This window comes from Marmota marmota, unplaced genomic scaffold (assembly GCF_001458135.2).
Source record: "Marmota marmota marmota unplaced genomic scaffold, marMar, whole genome shotgun sequence".
Classification (NCBI taxonomy): Eukaryota; Metazoa; Chordata; class Mammalia; order Rodentia; family Sciuridae; genus Marmota; species Marmota marmota.
The window spans coordinates 18,442,751-18,462,579 of record NW_025999949.1 but is presented as its reverse complement, the minus strand read 5'-3'; the positions used below and the strand labels follow the sequence as shown (position 1 = coordinate 18,462,579).

Here is a 19,829-nt window from a genome sequence, read left to right as displayed (position 1 = left end):
CTGTAGATCACCCAAACTATTGTCTGGTGGCTGCTCAAGGAGGGGTGTTACATGTGATTGCTCTTTTGTTGTCCCTTCATGGAACAGATGGGAGGCTAGGCTTGAATTCTGGTTTGGAGAAATGTGCATGGTAAGCATTAACACTTGAATGATTAAAAGAGAATAGCTTCTCAAAAAATTTTGATACTTCTGCTTCCAGCTGAAACCAGGAAATTCAGAGGCAGCAAAAATGAAAACAAGGAAATCATTAATGGAAATTTTGAACCTAGAAAAGGTTTGGTTTGAGTTTCAAAGAAAGTCTGGGTTGGTTTACTGCCCCCCCCCCAAGTACTACTGTTATGATTTGCTGGCTTTTACTTTGTTTATTATACTTCACTTATTTAATATTATCATGTAATGTTCTAATTCTTAGGGGTGGATCCCCAAATTTGGAAGCTTAGGCAACCCTTCTATATTTACTGCCATGCTGCCGAAGCCAAACTATGCAGAACAGGCTTATGTTGTAACAGTGTGGGCCTCTTTGCCTCAAATCATCAGTTCTACTTGGGGGGGTCTTGCAAAGTATTCTATGAAGGGTTTTCTCCATTACTCGCATAGAATGGTAACACTTTAATTAAAGCAACATGTATACATAATTTAATAAGTGATTGCCAGAACTTATTTTCTCTAATAAAATACTAGTAAAAAAAAAGTTTTTCCCCCTTAAAAATATATATCACTTAAGGAATTATGAATTGCCTAAGCCTCAATCTCTAAATATTTTGGACTGGAGTGACCCTGATTTCTAAGAATCTATGGAAGTTTTGGCCTGTCCAAAGTGGTCAGATCAGGCTGTAGGCACTAGTATGGAACTAGTAAACTTAATTTCTTCTTCCTCAAAAAGTAAGGTTTCAAACCTTTTTCCTTAAGAAGAGAGGTTTCCCTTGAGGGATCTGTCTCTGCTTTTGGGAGTCTTCACTGAGCTCTTGGGTAACTGATGAACACCTCTTTTCGGTATTTAAAGGACTCTCTTGAATGCCCACTTATTTTATCTATACATGTTCCTTTAAGTTCTTACCTAAAGAGTTTACCTCCATGTGACAAAGCTGCTTCCTTTAAATTCTCATTACCACTCACATTTTATGCTGAAATAATGTATATTTGAGTTGCAGTTTGCAAATAATGATGAGAGAGCCTTCTTCTTAATTAAGTCATTGTTTAGCCTGTTATTCTACTGAAGTCCAATCCTTGGTTTTCCATTCAGTGGAATCATTTCTAATTTTGTTATATAATATTTCCTTTCTATATAGATTTAAATTACTTACAACCATAAAGAGCATTAACATAAATATGGCATTTACATTACAGTTTTGATAACTGCAAGCCTTGATGCATGCACAGGTGATCAGAAACTACAAAAATGTTAGGAAGACTCACATTTAAATTAAGGAGAAGGCACTACATTATTAATAAGTAAGCTAGCACATTTTAGACAACTCAGCTCTTCCAATATTTCTTTAACTTTTGGTGTAAAGTTCAATGTGCATTTAACATAGTTTAACTTTTTTCTTTCCTAGAGAGACATCTCCTCTATGGGCGACCTGCCGTGCTTTATCGAACTAGATATAATATCTTATATCACACTGACTTTGAAAGCGGTTATAGTGAAATATTCCTAATGCCACTCTGGACATCATACACTGTTTCCAAACAGGTCATTGGAAAAATTGGGTTTTGTATTCTTCATTTTGTTACATTCCTTGATCAATATAATGATTACTTGTCTTAGAAAATATCTTTTTTTTCTGGTGGAAGAAATTCCCTGTTGGATCTATTGTAAGATATTTTGAACTAGTCTTTATTCAGGGTTCTAATAGTTCCATGATAATATGTTAAGTATTGAAAGGGGCATGCTAATTCTTTTGTTTTTGTTTGTTTGTTTTTAACTGTGCATAAATTATTGCCCAGTAATTACAGAAACCACTAAGATTTGTGTATTTTTTTGTTTGTTTTAATGAACTTTATTTTTTTAAGAACAGTTTTCAGCCTCAAGATTTAGTGGAAAGTACAGAGTTTCCTTATATTCTCTGCGAATGCACAGCCTTTCCCACAAATTGGCATCCTGTTTTTATTTATTAAAAGTTTTGTGTTGGAGCTTCAATGTGATGAGGATGAGATACATAGGTTATATCATGAAGTGGAAAAATTTATTTGGCACTTGAAGTGTTTTAAATTTCTGAATATAAATGAAAAGAATACTTCTACTTATATACGTATATTATATATATTATATGTTCTTTATGTGTGTAAGTATATGAATATATATACCCACACATATAAAGAGTACACACACTTTTTTTTTTTGGAAAGGATGTCTTTTATTGCTAAATGTGTTAGTTTTTAAATGATCTGTGAAAGCCTATTCATTTTCCAGCAGTGGGATTTCTGCTTTATGTATTGTTATCCTTAAGACTTTGATAAAAGACTTCTGTTGCTAAAAAATAAGCGTTTGAAAATTACTGGCTTGTTGTTTTTAAAACTAATGATATTTAAAGGAATCAGAATATCAGAATATGAGCTATAGTAAAAGCCAGTAGGGTTTTGGTTTGGGCTGCTCATGACAGCATTACTGTGTCCCTGTCATTTGGCCTTCTCTCTGCGATGGCATTACTGAGTAACTTTGACTCTCATGCAGGCTGAGGTTTCTGGCATCCCTGAGCATCTGACCAATTGTGTCCGCCCTGACGTCCGTGTTTCTCCAGGCTTCAGTCAGAATTGTTTGGCCTACAAGAATGATAAGCAGATGTCCTACGGATTCCTCTTTCCTCCCTGTAAGTCATAGAGTGTCTGGATCTGATCACTTGGCTGGGGGCAGGGATATACTGTACATTCTGGAGTGTGAAACTAGGAAGTTAGGGTTTCGGTGGCTGATTTTCTTTAAGAGGGGCCACTCAAGAGATTGTAGAGATGAACTTTATGTGATCCTTCCAAAATTAGCCAATGACCAACTTTCAAAATTCCAACTTTCCAGGAGAATTTTAAAGTGCAAGGGAATCTTCTGTGTTCCTCCTTACATTGTTTCATGAGAATCTGAAAAAATGAAAACATTAATCTTTTGGTGATTTTAATGTGATCTCTTAAACATAAGTGGAACCCTTTCGTTGTCTTGATGCTATTTTTAAACGTCTGAGTTACACTAATGAAATCAAGGAATTCTTTTACAAAGTACTTAAGTTTAAGAACTAGGTAGAATGAAAAACAATTTTTGAGAGAGACTGAATGAAGGGAAAAGATTGAGTGGGGGAGGGGGAGAAATGTCTAAAGGAGGCAATGAGTGGGAATAAAGGAGGAGATCTATACCTGCTTGCCATGGGACCATTTTGGAAGACTATTTTTCTTTTGATGTAGATTTTGGTAAGTCATGTACACTATTTGCTCTCTTGATGTTTAGATCTGAGCTCTTCGCCAGAGGCTAAATATGATGCATTCCTTGTAACCAATATGGTCCCAATGTATCCTGCTTTCAAAAGTAAGTCCAATATTTACCTAATAAACTGTTATTTATGAAAGTAAATATTTCTAAATTTACCACTTACCTTTTCTACCACTATGTTGATTTTAATAATGACAATACCTTTCATGTGTTTAGCCTTCATACATTTTTGAAAAACTTTCATATAAATTTTCTACTGTGAACCCCAAATTTGAATCTGTGAGGAAGGTTAGCAGGTACTTACTTTATCCCTTGTTTATATTTAAGAAGTTGACATCATAAGTGACAGAGGTCATAAGTGGTAGAAGCTGAATTAACCACGTCTGTGTTTTTCTTTCAGTTCTTGCAATTTTAATGCTCATTCTTTTGGTGGTTAAAAAGGTTTCCACTGAATTTTGGAAGTCACTTGACACTTAACAGCATCTACATTTACTTACTGAACATTGCCATGAAATCACTGTCCCCTGTGGGGTACTCGTGCATAAACAGTGCTGACTCTGAAACCCATCAAGAGCCTCAGTGGTCTTCATTCATCAGAATATTATTTTCAGTTGGCTTTAGGGCTGTGCAGACTATTGTTTGCATTTCATTGAATACATAATTGATTTGTACATGACAACAATAGTTTTGGATGGTAAGGATTTTATGAATTTTATAGGCACAAAAAGTTCTGGCCCCCCAAATCAAGTTCTCATCTCTGAAGTGTGACCACGGGCTGTGTGATTGTAAAAGTGATATTCGATTTCTCATTTGTAAAATTAAAAGATTTTATTGCATGACCTCTAAGACTCATATAGATTTATGACTTATCTATTCAGTGGTAAAGATAATCCGTTTTCTTTTTCTCATATTAAATAATTAATCAATTTCTCCATCTCTCCATCTATCCAACCATCCAACCATCCATTTATCTGGAGACAGAGAAGGCAGTATGGAATAGATTTTACTCCCTTTTAGTTCATTTACAGTGAAAGAACTTATATGCTTATGGGGCAAGTAGGAAAAAGGAGTACTTCTCTCTAATTTGACTTGGCAGTGGAGGATCGGGTTCTGTGTGAGGACTCTCAGGGCTGAAATAGAGTCTCAAATTAGGAAAGAGGAATTGCGGTATGTCAGCTACAGTGGCAGGCCTCCCTGCTTAACTTTGGTGAAATGGCTGCATGGTTTTGAGAAAAATATGTTTATTTGATGTCCTGGTTAGTAAATGAAGGTGTTCTCAATGCTAGAATCTGTTGCTTATGAATGAAAATTTAAAGTCGGGTTTTAAAGGAAGATTTCCTAGTTTGTTCTCAGACTCAGTTGAGAAACATTTCAGAAACTCACATAGGTACATTTCTCACAATGGGGGCATAGCTTCTTTTAATTGCCATGAATTGGGATTTCCTGGATTTCTCTATTCTTCATTGATGTAATTTGGACCAAACAGAAATAAAGGAAACACACGGTACCACCCTGAGGCTGGTGTGGCAAGGCCTTTGACAGAAGGCTTGCTGTTCTTCACTAGGGGGATGGTTTTTTTCTCATGCCACATTTCTGTGGGTTTGGCCTTTTGACTGTTCCCATTGTTATTTCTTCTCTCTCTCTCTCTCTCTTTCACTCTCTCGCTCTCGCTCTTTTGGCTTAAGTTAACATTGAACCTTTCCTCTTACTGTCCTCCTTCTTTCTTTGGTACAAATAATTATCCAAGGTTTTTGGCTCTTTTGGGCTGCTCTGCTATTTTTATTCAGAGTAGAGAGTCAGAAGATAGAAAGAGCAGTGGAAGCCCTATGGGAAAGATGGCCAAGTGCTTTTTAATAAGGACAGGAAAGAAGTGGTAGCATCCTGAACCTCTAATCCTCATGTAAAATAGTGGTGAGTTGGACCTAATATTAGGGAAACAACTCATTGCTTGCCTTTCCTGCTCCTGCTAGTCTCTTCTCTTATCTGCCTTCCATTCCACTCCTCCCCTGTTCCTTTGGTTGACCATAATGTAAACTGGAATTAGAATGGAGTCCCATGCAGGGGGTGACACTGGAAGTGAGAAATGAGTAATAGAAGCGAAACCAGACAAAAAGAGACCATGGAATGAATTTTCCAGGCAAAGGAATGAGCAAAAGCAAAAGCTTAGGCTTGAACAAACTTGATAAGGTTGGGGGACAGGAAGAAAGCCTTGCACCCAGGGGAGGATAAGGGTTGGAAGTAGAATCACAGGTGTAGGCAGGGCTGTGGATGCGAATTGGGTTTGGATTTTTATTGTTACAATGAAAAATCTTCTTCAGTATTAGAAATGGGTGAGGGGATTGATTGATTCTGATTTGTGGTGTAAAAGGATCCATATGGTTACTATCAAGAAGTAAGAGTTTTGCACAGGGAGCCCAGGAAGTAGTCTTCTGTGGTAGTTCACTTCACAGGGCATGGAAACTTAGATCAAGATGGAAGCAATGAATAGGGTGACAGGTGGTCTGATTTAGGGTGACTGGGATGCATTTTTGAGACAGCTTTGAGAGCATTTGCTCATAGGAGTGAGGAGAGAAGTCAGGGATGCCTCCTAGAATTTGTCCTGAACAAATTCTCTGGGTGAGAGTGCCATTAACTGTGATGGAGAAGACAAGGGGCAGAGCAGGATTGGAAGGAAAATCAAGAATTCTCTTTGGGTAATGTTTTGTTTGATATGATGATTAGATATTCAAGTGGATTATGAGAAGGATGGTTGGATAACTTGCTCGGGCTCCGTGGAAAGGTCGGAGCTAAGGACAAACTCGTGAGCTAGCTATGCTTTCTTTTCAATCACCCAGAAAGACCACACTTCTACTTTTGTGCATACTGCAAAGTTAGTATGTGCACACACTACCTGGCACATTCTACCTCCATCTTTTTGTCTCACCTACTAATCCATCCTTCAGATTTCAGCTCAATAACTTTTTCTGGGAACCCTTCCCTGACTTAATTAAATCCTACCATTATCTCATAGCTCCATATCTTTTCTTTGGCTGCTTTATAAATGAAACACAGAGATAATGGTTTAGCATAGATTCCTCTCACGAACCACAACAGTACTATTGTTTCTTGGCTTGTGACATTTGGCTTGTAGAATGCATCCTAGAGAGAATTTGGCCAGAGCAAGGAGTTTTGTTTAAGAAGATTTGATTTTTGTTTTTGCACAGGGGTCTGGAATTATTTCCAAAGGGTATTGGTGAAGAAATATGCCTCAGAAAGAAATGGAGTAAATGTGATAAGTGGACCAATATTTGACTATGACTTTGATGGCTTACATGACACAGAAGACAAAATCAAACAGTAAGCTTTTCGTTTTCATTCAGTATGGGATGTTTAAGTTCCAAGATATCAGCCAAGGTTATTTTTCAAATATTCATGTACTAGAGAAGAGTCAATACCCCTAAGTCTCTTCTTTCATTGAACCTCTTTTTGAATTCTTCAGTTCTTTTGAACCTTTGATTAAATGTGGCATTGGTGGTTCAAAGGAAAATTTTCATTTTGTGTGAAATAAATGCAGTTTTCTATTCCATGAAAGAAAATATATCAAATATTTAAAAAATTATCATTGGTTCTTCTATGTAACAACTCTTCAATGGAAAGATCATAATATTCACTTTCCTCCATTATTTTGAGAGACTTCTGGAAGCTTTTATACTTTCTGAGTCATTATATATCATTAGGAAATTGCAAGAATTTTGGTTGAATCTAATTTTCTCTCTTTGATGCTATTGGGGATAAATTAAATGTTGATTTCATAAGGAACTCAAGAGTTTAGGGGAGGAGGCAAGAAGACACAGAGATGACACTTCAGAATGAGTTATCATTTAATTTTATACCCCCAGGAAACAATAAGGGAGCAGCATGGCATGTAAGACATATGTAATTTTGTATTACAGATTTTTAGGGAATAAAATGCTATTTTAAAGTAACAGAGAACTATTAAAATAGAAATCATCTTACTCCTTTTCCAGTCATTTATGAGAGAAATTTCATCTTAGTTATACACTTATTTTATTGATGACCATTGTTTTATATATATATATATATATATATATATATATATATATATATATATACTTTATAATAATATTTATGCATACATAGTTTATGAGTATAGTATATACAGTATGTATATAATATATGTATGTATATATTTATATACATATACATATTGTTTTTTAAAAAAATTTACTTATTTTATTTATTGCTATTTATTTTATTTATTTATATGCAGTGCTGAGAATCGAACCCAGTGCCTCACACATGATAGACAAGTGCTCTACCATTGAGCCACAACCCCAGCACAAAATACATAGTTTTTAACCAATATTAAGTTTTTAGTTCAATTATAATTTTGATATTTGGAAAATGATTAAAATTAAGATACTATAAAAACAGGTAAGAAATTGTAAGTTTCTATACTTCGCTGTACTGGAAATGATTTTTTTATACCTCTAGGCTCATCCCCAGCATTTGGTCCTTAATGCTTTCTTTGGTAAATGAATTCTGTGTACCAAGACAGGGTCTCATTGCAGCTTGAAAGGGCTATTATTTCCCGAAGTCCAGTGTCTCATGACTTTGGTCCATTTTCTACAACTCTATGAGAGTTACCTTCCTAAAATGTGGGTGTAGTAATGACGCTCTACCATAAACACCTTTAATGGAACATTATTTCCTAAACAGTAGTATCCGAACACCACATCGTGGCTGACAACTCACTGTAATTTGTCTTTTGTTAGCTCTCCAGACTTTCATTTCTACAAATTGGATCTATTTGCCATTTCCTGCCTCCAACTCTTGGATCAGACCATTTTCTTTACCTGGAATATTTTTCTCCCTCTTCAGATGGAAGGAGAACATGCCAGGCAGACATTATTTTCAGAGCTATAGAAGTGGGCCAGTGCTAAGAAGCGAAAAAATAACTCAATTGAGTGGGAATTAATGAGAATTAATGAGTGACTTCAGCAAAAACCTTTGGTCACCATTTAAAAAAGAAAGCTTCCGTATCTCAATTTTATATCACCTTCCTGTTTCAGGTATGTGGAAGGCAGTTCCATTCCTGTTCCAACTCACTACTACAGTATCATCACCAGCTGCCTGGATTTCACTCAGCCAGCCGACAAGTGCGATGGCCCCCTCTCTGTATCCTCATTCATCCTTCCTCATAGACCAGACAATGATGAGAGCTGTAATGTGAGTTCAAAGACAGAGTCCTTCAGGATTTGCTTTCATAATTAATTTTTGTTTTATAATTTATACTATCATTGAACTAGAACACACTTATTGCAAAGCATTTGGATTATCCAACAAAGTGAAAAAAAGGAAGGACCCAGGTAGAATATTATTTAACACATAGAGGCTTGGTGTTCTAATGGATTTTTATTTTTCTGTGTGTGTCTGTGTGTGAGTGGGTACATTTAGCAAACCCTGGCAGGAAGACAGGAGCCTTGCTATCTCCTGATCCTGCACTAATTCAGCACAAGGGGAAAATCATCTAATCTCTTTAGATGTCTTTAATGTAATACAAAGTCCCTGCTACAAGTAATAGTCTATGCATTTGTTTCACTTGGTAGAAGAAGCAGGGAAGTAATCTGCAGAAGAGAATGTTAGTAAACAAATCATATTCAAATCCCTAAATTGTATAAGATATACAATATAAGATATAAATGTCCTGGATCCTACTCCAGTGAATCTCCTGTGAATCTCTCCCTTTATAATACTGTGTTAGACATAATCACTACTCTCAGGCAGCCAAGAGATTAAAAAAAAATGCTTTCCTTTTTTTTTTTTTTTTTTACGGTGCTGGGGATTGAACCCAGGGGCATTTTGCCACTGAGCTACATCCTTAACCCTTTTTTTTCTAGCTTTTTACTTTATAAATAGAGTCTCACTAAATTGCTAAGGTTGGCTTTGAATTTGTGATTCTGCTATTTCAGCCTCCTGAGTTGCTAGGATTACAGGTGTGTGCCAACATGCCTGGCTAAGTCATTGCCATACTAAAAGACAACAGAGATTATCAGCTTCATGGGTAATGTTGTTCTTGGGCTATGGCTTCAATTATGGTTGAAAGTTGGAGCTATGAATATTCAAACAAAGGATGCAGGAAAACATACATATTTGAAATGCTGTGTAGAAATCGAGTTAAGCTTGTCTAGGATATTGTGATTATGGCCAATAGTGGGAGATAAGATTTTAAAAGTTGCTTAGAAACAAATTAAAAATATTGTAATAGTAGTAATAGTAATAATAGTCTTAGTAACAGTTCTAGTAGTTTTTACCATTTATTGAGTACATATTGTGATCCAGGTACTGTGCAGGTCTTCTACATGTATTATTTCTAATCATCAAATCACCCTATGAGGCATCTCTCTCTCTCCATATATGTATGCTTACATAGACACACACACACACGCGCGCGCCTTTTTATCAGCTGCTGAGGAACCTATAGATAATAAAGGAAACATGCTGCCTGGTGACTTAGTAGGAGGGCAGAATGTATAGAAACCTGTTTTCTTTTCCATTTACCAGATTTCTGTGTTAGAACCTGGGCACTTGGGAGCTTTTCTTTCTGCACAGTCATTAGATCAACCAAGAAAAATGTCTGATCAGAAGAGCAACATTTAGGCTTTATGGAGGTGAACTTGAATTGGAGGAGGCTGGGCATGGTGTTCACAGGGAGAGATTCACAGGAGTGAGGTAGCAAACCTTAAACTGGAGTAGGATCCAGGACATTTAAAAAGAACAGTGGAAAGCACTAATAGTATACCTGAAGGATCAGTGGGGCTCTCTGCATGATCGGATGGGCGGTGGAGAAGTGAGGCAACTGCACTGAGAGGTGAGATATCACAGACTTCACAGTTGACCTTTATTTTGATTGTTCAAAACCATAAGAGTAGCTAGTGGAGTAATGGGGGATGTAATGCCTCCGTGCAACATTACAATACTTTCTTTGAGCTTCAGTTTTACTAAGAACTTCTTGGGAAGTAAAAGTTTTGCAAAAAAACAAAAACACATACTGTGGAGTGAAATCAAAGTTGTCTTGCATTTTTTTTTTTTAGATAAAGATTGCAAAGACATTTCATACATAGAGTTGGGCATTTAAGGTGTATATATAAAGTTCTTGAAAATACATGTTCAAGTTCTAATGTCATTAGGGGAGTTGGGTGAAGGGAGAGTTTGAAAAGCACTGTTTCAGACTAAGTGGAAGGGATAGTTCTCTAGTTGATCCACTTTTTCTATCTGGAAAGTGTAATTCAATACTGTCCCCACAGGTTTTCCTCTGCCTACTGGTTGCTGACCTGCAGAGTTTAGAGGTCTTTTTTTTTTTTTTTGTAGAGTTCACAGCCACTATGCTTCTTACTAGAGAATCCTCTGTCCACAGAGAAACCTGTCCATGCTTTGAAGATTATTTCAAAGCCCCAGCTTGAATTCACAAATCTGCTTAGGGGAAAGTCAGAGAGAAAAGGCAGGTGAAGAAAAAATACCCATAGCACAAAGACAGGAGGCAAGTTCATGGACTGTGCTATTGTTTGCTTTAATAATCTGCTATTTACTTTTAAAGTTTCTCCTTTCCTACTCTGACCTCGGTGCATGGACTTTTATTTAAATTTATTAGTTTTTCATCTTGCACGACATTCTTCATGTGCAGCGCAGCCTGGTTTTCCTACTGACAAATTAGAGACCAGATTTTAGCATGTGAAAACCAGCAGAGAATGCCCTTCCAAAGAAAATGGCAAATCACTTCCCAGGAAAAGAAGTTGCAAAAGACATATTTTTTTTTCCCTTGAATTCTTATAATCCCAGTTTGCCATGATTTAAATTAGGAGAACCCTTTCACCTCTGTCCACATATTCAAATAATTGCATTTACAAAGGGAAAGCAGGACTGACTTACCATTGAAAAATCGAACCAATGAGATAAATATGAAAAGTCTCCCAAAGCACAACCTCATACTTACTCTGCTCACTCTGAGGGGGTCCTGACCCATCTGAGACCTCCTACTTCGTTAATTATATGGTCACACTGAGGATTGGTCAGTACCGTTGTGGGTAGAGTTATATTTAGGTCTTTCCTGTGAGTCGTAGAGATCTTGGTTAGGTTGGCTAGGAGGGTGGGGCAGGGAAGGCTAAAATCCTTACTTCTCCAGGCTGTAAAGCAATTTCTTCCCATTTCTTAATTTTCCTGGGATGGCCAGGCATCAGTTTCCTGATCCTACCCTGTCATGCTACTTATTTAGTCCTGGCACAAGTTTCTGTAGCTCCCTGTCCAGGTCTGTGTGGGTTGGAGCTTTCTGAGAAAATCTTTGCAGGTTCTCAGGCTCTGGTGGATAGTTCACTGAGACCACTAGTGGTCAAGAGTTGGATGAGGGCAAATCTGAACATTTTCAACCCTGGGACATGCAGCCACACTTCAACTTCTAGAAAGACTCTTTTGGGGGAGGGTCATTTCAGTCCCAAGGGAATTAGGAGATGAGAGCACTTGTAAAGCCCTCCTGTCCCAAGTCTACTGATGAAGGCAAACTCTTGGAATTGACAGGGCTTTCAGACCTTGTTCTTTCCCCCAATTGCCTCCAAAATACTTTTGGAAGTATTTTGGAAGTACTTTTGAGAAGCAAAGTACTGCTTCACCTGAATTACCTTTTGGTTTTAAGTTAGACTTGAGATAAATTGTTTGATGTGGGACATCTGACTGTCTTTCATCTGGAATTTGAGACAGCAAGGCAGTTTTTGGCAAGTAGCTGAGACAGAAAGAGATTTCCTTTCCTTCATGATGTTTCTTTACCTTATTTCCCCCTCTTTCTCCCTCTCCTTTTTTTTCTACTTCCCAGGGAGCTGCTGAAGTAAGTGTATTAACCTTTGAGTTGATAAAGAAATGTGGTCTTAAAGTCAAGCATCATGACCAAGTTCACACAGCCAGGAAGTGGCAGTACCACATTTGTAGCTCAGGCCTCTCAAGCCCCAAAGTGCCAAGTGCATCAACTGAGCTGTGTCAAGTTGAATTCACTATTCAAATATCAACTAGTTGCAGTCTAATAGATGATGTAGTTGATATAGTGGCTTCTTTTGAACAATCTAAGAATGCAAACACACACAATTTTGTGCATTGGGTACCAGCTCTGCATTTTCCTTTGGAAGCAGGAGAGTATTCAGATTACCTGTGCGCTGCAGTCAGCATTGCATTTTTCAGCCGGGAAAAGAACCAAATTATTGAATTCTCCAGAGTCTATGGTTTTCCTAATTTTGATTTACATTCTGAGAACCTATTGAGAAGAGTGCCTCTCATACCGCATGTCTCATTTATTTGGTACAGCTAATTGCTGTTGAAAATGTTTACAGCCAAGGCCAGGTATTTGTGGTGCATTACCAACAGGAATGCTGCCGAGTGACAGGAAGGTCAAGAAGGAGCGACATGCTTTAGTGCTGTGTGCAGGAGTGTGTAGAGGTCATTTGTGGACTTGGAGTAGAATGACCCTTTAGAGAACCACCTCTGGAACATTCTGACTCTGATTGCTTTATTTCCATTACAGAGCTCAGAGGATGAGTCAAAATGGGTAGAAGAACTCATAAAGATGCACACAGCTCGAGTGCGGGACATTGAACATCTCACCAGTTTGGATTTCTTCCGAAAGACCAGCCGCAGCTACCCTGAAATTCTGACACTTAAGACATACCTGCATACATATGAGAGCGAGATTTAACTTCCTGATCATCTGCAGTATAGCCTTATCAACTGGTGTATATTTTTATATTGTGTTTATATTTATTAATTTGAAACCAGGACATTTAAAAAAGCTTAGTATTTTAATCCTGTACTAAATCTGACATATTAAGTGTGAATGACTCCACTGTTTTTCTCTAATGCTTGATTTAGGTAGTCTTGTGTTCCGAGTAGAGCTTGTAATAAATACTGCAGCTTGAGTTTTTAGTGGAAGCTTCTAAATGGTGCTGCAGATTTGATATTTGCATTGAGGAAATATTAATTTTCCGATGCATAGTTGCCACATTTAGTCCTGTACTGTATCAAAATTCTGATTTTGTAAAGTTACATTCATTTGCTGTTAACTATGACAGACATATTTAAGCCTTATAGACCAATCTTAAATATAATAAATCACACATTCAGTTTTTTTCCTCATTTTGTTTGGCCTTTATTTTACTAATAAATTAGAGGGCTTGCTTCAGGTATACTCATGCATATAAGGAACACATTTCTCGTGCTGGGCCCTCTTCCTAGTTGTTCCCTTGGTATGTAAATACAGGGGTTGGATGAGATGGTTGAGGTACATATCTGTGAGAAATCAGAAGAGCAGAGGGAAAAGGAAGAGAGAATACCTGAATACCCCGTCCAAAGCTACCTTTTAAAAAAATATTCTGAACATTGGAAGAATTGTCTTTTTTATCAAGTTGGCTCAAAACTCAAAGAATTAGACTCAGTTGAAATTGCATTTATATTTTGTGCAAGGTTTCAACCTAAGAACCATAGTAGATATAAAAAGAAACAAAACAGTGAGTTGAAATATAGACATGAGCATGTAACTACCCAAAGTGGAGAATGCTAAATGCCAAGTGAACAGTGTAACAATACAATATGGCAGAGAGGCTGAATAGTATGTAGGGTGATTTTAGAAGGACATAATTTTGGCTTTAAATAATAACTGATGTATGGAGTGAGGAAGACGTTCAAAAATTTTCAGTCTTTTTGACTATCATGGAGAACGATTATAGTTTTCGTATCAGTGTTGTCACTAATATATTAGGGTTGTTACTTTTCTAACAGTTGCTCATCTCCCTTTAGGAAGAAAAAAGAAGAGTATATTGTTTATTTTCAATATGTTAATTTTTATAATTGCTCCTTTTTATGATAAATGAAAGGAGTTTTTAATTTCTATAAATTTTCCTTTAAAATATGTTAATTTAAGAAGGAAGACATTGCATAAATAAAAAAATCATGACATCAAAAGTAGGAAGATGGTACTGGGAATATGTGAATGCTTGTGAAGGTGGTGAGAGAAAAACTGATGTTTGAGAAGCATAGCTCTAGCAATAGATTGGAAGAAGTGGTCATAGTATTACTAATGATAGCAACATTTATTTAGTACCCACTGTAGTCTAGGAATATCTTTGGCACTCAGTAAGCCTTGTCTCTAATCAGGAAAAAATGGGAAGCTCAGGGAAGATTTTTTGTTTTTTTTGAGAGAGAGAGAGAGAGAGAGAGAGAGAGAGAATTTTTTAATATTTATTTTTTAGCTTTTCGGCGGACACAACATTTTTGTTTGTATTTGGTGCTGAGGATTGAACCCGGGCTGCATGCATGCCAGGCGAGCGCGCTACCGCTTGAGCCACATCCCCAGCCCCAGGGAAGATTTTATAAAGGGAAAAATGGGCATGTGGATAAGGAAGAATGTTTCAATTGGATTTTGGAGTTTGGGGTAGGGTTAAAGAAAGGTAAAAAAGAATTGGAATATGGTTCATTATCCATTCAGTATTCAACAGTGATTTATCCAGTATCTACTATATGTCAGTGCCTATAAAACAGGTGAATAAAATAAATATTTCCTGACCTGATGCTGGTTACTCTTTAATGAAAGAAAAAGATCCTATTAAAACTCCAGGTTCTAGCCAGGCAGGTAGAGCACGCCTATAATCCCAGCGGCTCCAGAGGCTGAGGCAGGAAGATCTCGAGTTCAAAGCCAGCCTTAGCAAAAGCAAGGCACTCAGCAATTCAGTGAGACCCTGTCTCTAAATAAAATACAAAATAGGGCTGGGGATGTGGCTCAGTGGTTGAGTGCCCCTGAGTTCAATCGTCTGTATCCCAAACAAAACAAAACTCTAGGCTCTGAAGTTTAGTTAGCTATGTGTTGTGGAAGAGTTAAACAGGTGGAGAGTGACAAGGGGACTGAAAGGAAAGAGCCTTGTAGATGACATTGCAGCCCAGAACCAGGAGAGGAGAAGAGTTGGCCTTGAGAAGAACAGGGACAAGAAGAAAGAGCATGACCCATGAAAAGATCTCTGGATATGGAGGATGTGAAAGAAAACGTGTATGCCTAAGTGAGGTGGCAAGGTTGGTGGGGACTGGGTCAGGCCCACTGAGGCCTGGTTGGCCCTATAGAGACATTTGGATTCCATTCAAATTGCAAATGGAAAATAACTGGAAAGTCTCCAGCAAGATGTGACCGGATCTGATGTAAGACTATGGATGTGTAATAATTACATACTATTCTCTGAATATAAATCCACATAAAAATAGATAAGGGCATCCACTTACTAAATGCTATAACAGTATAACTGTCTCCCAACAGTAGCATTGTAAGGGAGAGGGGCTTTTTAAAAAAATTTTTTTAAATAGTTGCAAGCTCCATGCTGGGCTAGATTTCCATATCACCTCAAATTGAACTCTTCCCAAAATAGGTTATACCTGAGGTTCCTGGGGGAGAACAGTTGCAAATTTAGTTGAATACTGCTGCTCTATTTCTATCCTTAGGCCAAGTGTTTCTCTCTCATAAATAAACTTAATGCCCAGAGAGAACATCAACCACTGTGTATTTCAGGTAAGTGGCTTTGCCGATAAACACGTCATTAATTGTGGGGTTATTTATTAAAGTCCCTGAATGGACAGGGACTCTATTAAATGAGGTCTGGAAGACTATTTTAAGTTGGGGTACTATTTTTTTTTTAAATACAGACACCTTGGTCCATTCATGCTTTCATTGAGCAAGTTGCAAACCACCCGCGCTAGCATGGTGGTCCTGCTCTAGCGGATGGATTCAGAAACTGCCTCTCTAAAATGAGCTCATTGTAATGGGATAAACCAGGAAAGCAGCCACATGGTTTCCCAAGGGTGAAAACATTCTGAATTGTTTATAAGAGGGTTGACTTTAACAACAACAACAACAAAAAAATCTCTGAACAAAGGCAGTATTTGGTGCCAACTTGGTTTGCGCAACTCTTCCCAAGGGCCACAGCTCCCAGCTTCCTGTGCCCGTTATCCCTGTGGTAGTTGGGAAGCGGGTGTCTGTGGGTGGGTCCAGATGACCCCTCCTGTTTATATTTCTCTTCCTTCAACTTTCCCTTACTATCTCCCTGCTGAGTCAGGACTGGGCTGCCCTGTGGGTGGGAAGTGGTAAAGGCGATGGAAACTCTCCCATGGCTTGGAGAAGGATGGTCTGGGACAGCAGTGAACAAAACTCAGATGTTCACGTTTATGAGCTGGAGAGAAGAGCATTGCTGGAGGTCCAGCCTAGAGTGCTGGTGGTTCCTGTTTGGGCTGCATTTCTAGGAAGTGCATATCCTTGACCCCTTTGGCAAGGATGTCAAGGTCTGGCTGGAATGTAGAAGTGGACAGGATGAGCTCTGGCAGATGCTTCCCCTCCTCCTCCTCCTTCTCCTCTTCCTCGTCCTCCTTCTCCTCTTTCTCTTCCCTCTTCCTCCTCTCCTCCTTCCAGCCTTAGAAATAAACTGACATAATCAACTGCATATATTTAAAGTACACAATTTGATAACTTTGACATACGTGTACACCATGGAACAATTCTTACGATCATAATAGTGAGTATATCCATTCACCCAAGTGTTTCCTCACATCCCTTAGTACTCTCTTTTATTCCTAAACCATACCACCCCTCCCACTCACCCCCAACCCTGATCTGCTTTCTGTTACTATAGCTGGCGTTTTACAGAGTTTCCTACTGATGGAACAGTACAGCATGTGCTTCTTGTGTCTGGCTCTTTGACTCAGCGTAGTTATTCTGAGGCTCATTTAGTTGGGAGTCTGTATCAATAGTCCATTCCTTTCAAATTATTGAGTAGTAGTATCCCATTGTATACATATGGCATGTTTGCTTATTCATCTGTTGGTGGACCTTTGAGTTATTTTCAGCTTTTAGCTATTGCAAACAAAAAAACTGTTAGGGATTTGTGTGTACAAGTCTCTCCGTGGACATAACACTTTCCTTTCTCTTTGGTAAACACCTCCTGGTGGGATGGCTTGACCCTGTGGTAGGTAGGCATGTATTTACCTTCTTAAATAACTGTTAAACTGTTTCCCAAAGTGGTTGTTGTGTTTTACATTCCTACAAGTAGTGTGTGAGAGTTCCACCAATAGGTGAGTAGTGGTATTTCACTTTTTTTAATCTGCACTTCCCAGTGTTCTCATGTGATTATTTGCCATCCATATATTTTATTTAGGAAATCTCTGTTAAAATATTTTAGTCATTTAAAAATGTCAAATTATAAAAAAAAACTTGACTTATTTGTTTCCTTATGATTTTAAGAGGTATTTACATATTCTAGATTCAAATCTCTCAAATGTATCTTGTGACAACTTTTTCTCAGTCTGAGACTTGTCTATGGTATCCTTTGAAGATGAATTTTTAAAATTTTTGATGAAGTCCAATTCATTAATTTGTTCTTTAATAAATTATACATTTGGTATGTATCTAAGAAATCTTCTCCTGACTCAACATTTTTTATTTTTTCATTTTGTTCTTGAAGTTTAAACTTTAGAAGAAGTTTTACCTTTAGGTTTAGGTTTATGATTCATTTTGTATTAGATTTGTATGTGGTATAGGGTATTCAACCATTATTTTTTTCTGCATAAAAATATACAATTTTTCCAGCACTATTTTTTTTTTAAAAAAGCAATTTGTTTTATCTGCTTTTTCACGTTCCCAATTCCGTAGATCAGCTATGCAGGTAGGTGTGAGTTTGCTTCTGGGCTCTTTTTCTAGTTCACTAATTTACGTGTCTATTTTTATACAAACACAGTACCATTTTAATTACTATTATTTTTTAATAATTTTAAAATTCAAACATTATCAGCCTTCCAACTTTCTTCTTCTTGTTCTTGTTCTTGTTCTTCTTCTTCTTTTTGGGTAATTCAGTCTATTGTAGATTCTTTGCATTTCCACGTAAATTTTAAGATCACCTTATAATTTTTAGAAAAATTTCCATTGGGATTTTATTAGCTCTATCTTGAAATCATTTAGAATTGGCATGTTAATAATTATTGAGCCCCCCTGACCTATGTGCTTACTGTCTCTCTCAACTTATATAGGCCAGCATTTGTATGTCTGAATGGTCATTATTTCACTTCTGACTTCCAAAGATATTTTCCGTAGGTGAAGGATTCTCACTTGACAATTGTTTCTTTCAGTGCTTCAAATGTATGGCTTCATTGTCTTCTAGTGTGCATTATTTCTTAAGGAAACTCTGTCATTCTTATCTTTGTTCTTTTATCTCTAGCTGCTCATAAGATATTCTTTCTGTCACAGTTTTTAGCAATGTGATTTTGAGGCTCCTTGATTTATCTTCTGCATGTTTCTTGTGGTTGGGCTCAGTGAGTTCGTAGTTTTCATCAAACTTAGAAAATGTAAGACTATTATTTCTTTAAGTATTGTTTTGGATTTTTTGAGGGACTCAAATTACATGTATTTTTGGTTTATCGAATTCCCACTGTTTATGTTTAGGCTTTTTTTTCCTTTATGAATTTCATTCCATATTTTTATTGTTTTGTTTTCAAGTTCACTATTTTTTTTCTTATAGAAAAGTCTAACCTGCTTTTAATTCTGTTTAGTATTTTTCATCTTTCATCAAACTTCATAATTTTTATTTATCAAAATTCAATTTGAAATTGGCATATTAATTATATTAATATTAGTAACATGTGAAATGTGATTATAATGTCTTAGTCTATGAAATCTAATCATCTATGTTATTTCTCGGTCCATTTTAATTGATTGAGTTTTCTTTTTTACACTGGTTGTGTCTTTCTGTTATCTGGTAATTTTTTATCATGTGTCAGGCATTGCAAATCTTATGATTTTTGGTACAGGATTTCTGCATTCCTTTAACTATTCTTGAGCTTTGTTCTGTGAGGAAGTTATATTTGGAGGGAGGGAAATCTTGGAAATTTTTCTCAGGAAAACAAACAAACTTATGTTTGCTGTTAACCCTTGTTATATATGATAACAGCTGCATTAGGTGTGGCCAGAATGACAGTCTATTTCATTCCTGCTACTGAGACAAGACCTTTTGTAGTATTCTAAATGATAACCATGCCCATGTGAAATTTTTCACTGCAGCTGAATGCTTGAGGGGGCCTCTGCAGTACTCTAGAGTTCTTTCTGTGCAGTTCTCTTAACCCTGGTATTCTGTCCTGTGAAATATGCCTGTCTCGCCATCTTGAACCCTGGCTTCATCTCCTCAGTGCCAGATGACTGGGCTGTCCCTGGGCTGTCCCTCCCTGCCTAGTGGTCACAAGACTTCCTCTCAGCAGCAGTCTTGGACAACCATAGGCCATCTCATTTGTTTTCCATTTCTCATAAATCATTGTCCTTTCTTGCTTGATGCCAATGTCTTAAGTGTCATTGTGTTTTATATATATA

At 37.2% G+C, this 19,829-nt stretch overlaps 1 protein-coding gene across 16 annotated transcripts in view; it reads left to right on the top strand.

Moving 5' to 3' along the window:
- Nucleotides 1-13,582, top strand: part of Enpp2 (ectonucleotide pyrophosphatase/phosphodiesterase 2) — a 111,090-nt gene extending 97,508 nt beyond the window's left edge. For 9 of the 16 annotated variants that reach the window (XM_015486402.2, XM_015486401.2, XM_015486409.2 and 6 more), the window contains 7 exons: nt 200-274; nt 1,557-1,693; nt 2,675-2,810; nt 3,431-3,508; nt 6,616-6,748; nt 8,485-8,641; nt 12,975-13,582. In XM_015486402.2, the coding sequence (XP_015341888.1) occupies nt 200-274; nt 1,557-1,693; nt 2,675-2,810; nt 3,431-3,508; nt 6,616-6,748; nt 8,485-8,641; nt 12,975-13,145 (887 nt within the window). In that variant the 3' untranslated portion in view covers nt 13,146-13,582. The remainder of the gene's footprint in view (nt 1-199; nt 275-1,556; nt 1,694-2,674; nt 2,811-3,430; nt 3,509-6,615; nt 6,749-8,484; nt 8,642-12,974) is intronic. The other 7 variants (XM_015486411.2, XM_015486406.2, XM_015486405.2 and 4 more) reach the window with 1 other exon arrangement.
- The last annotated feature ends 6,247 nt before the right edge of the window (nt 13,583-19,829 follow it).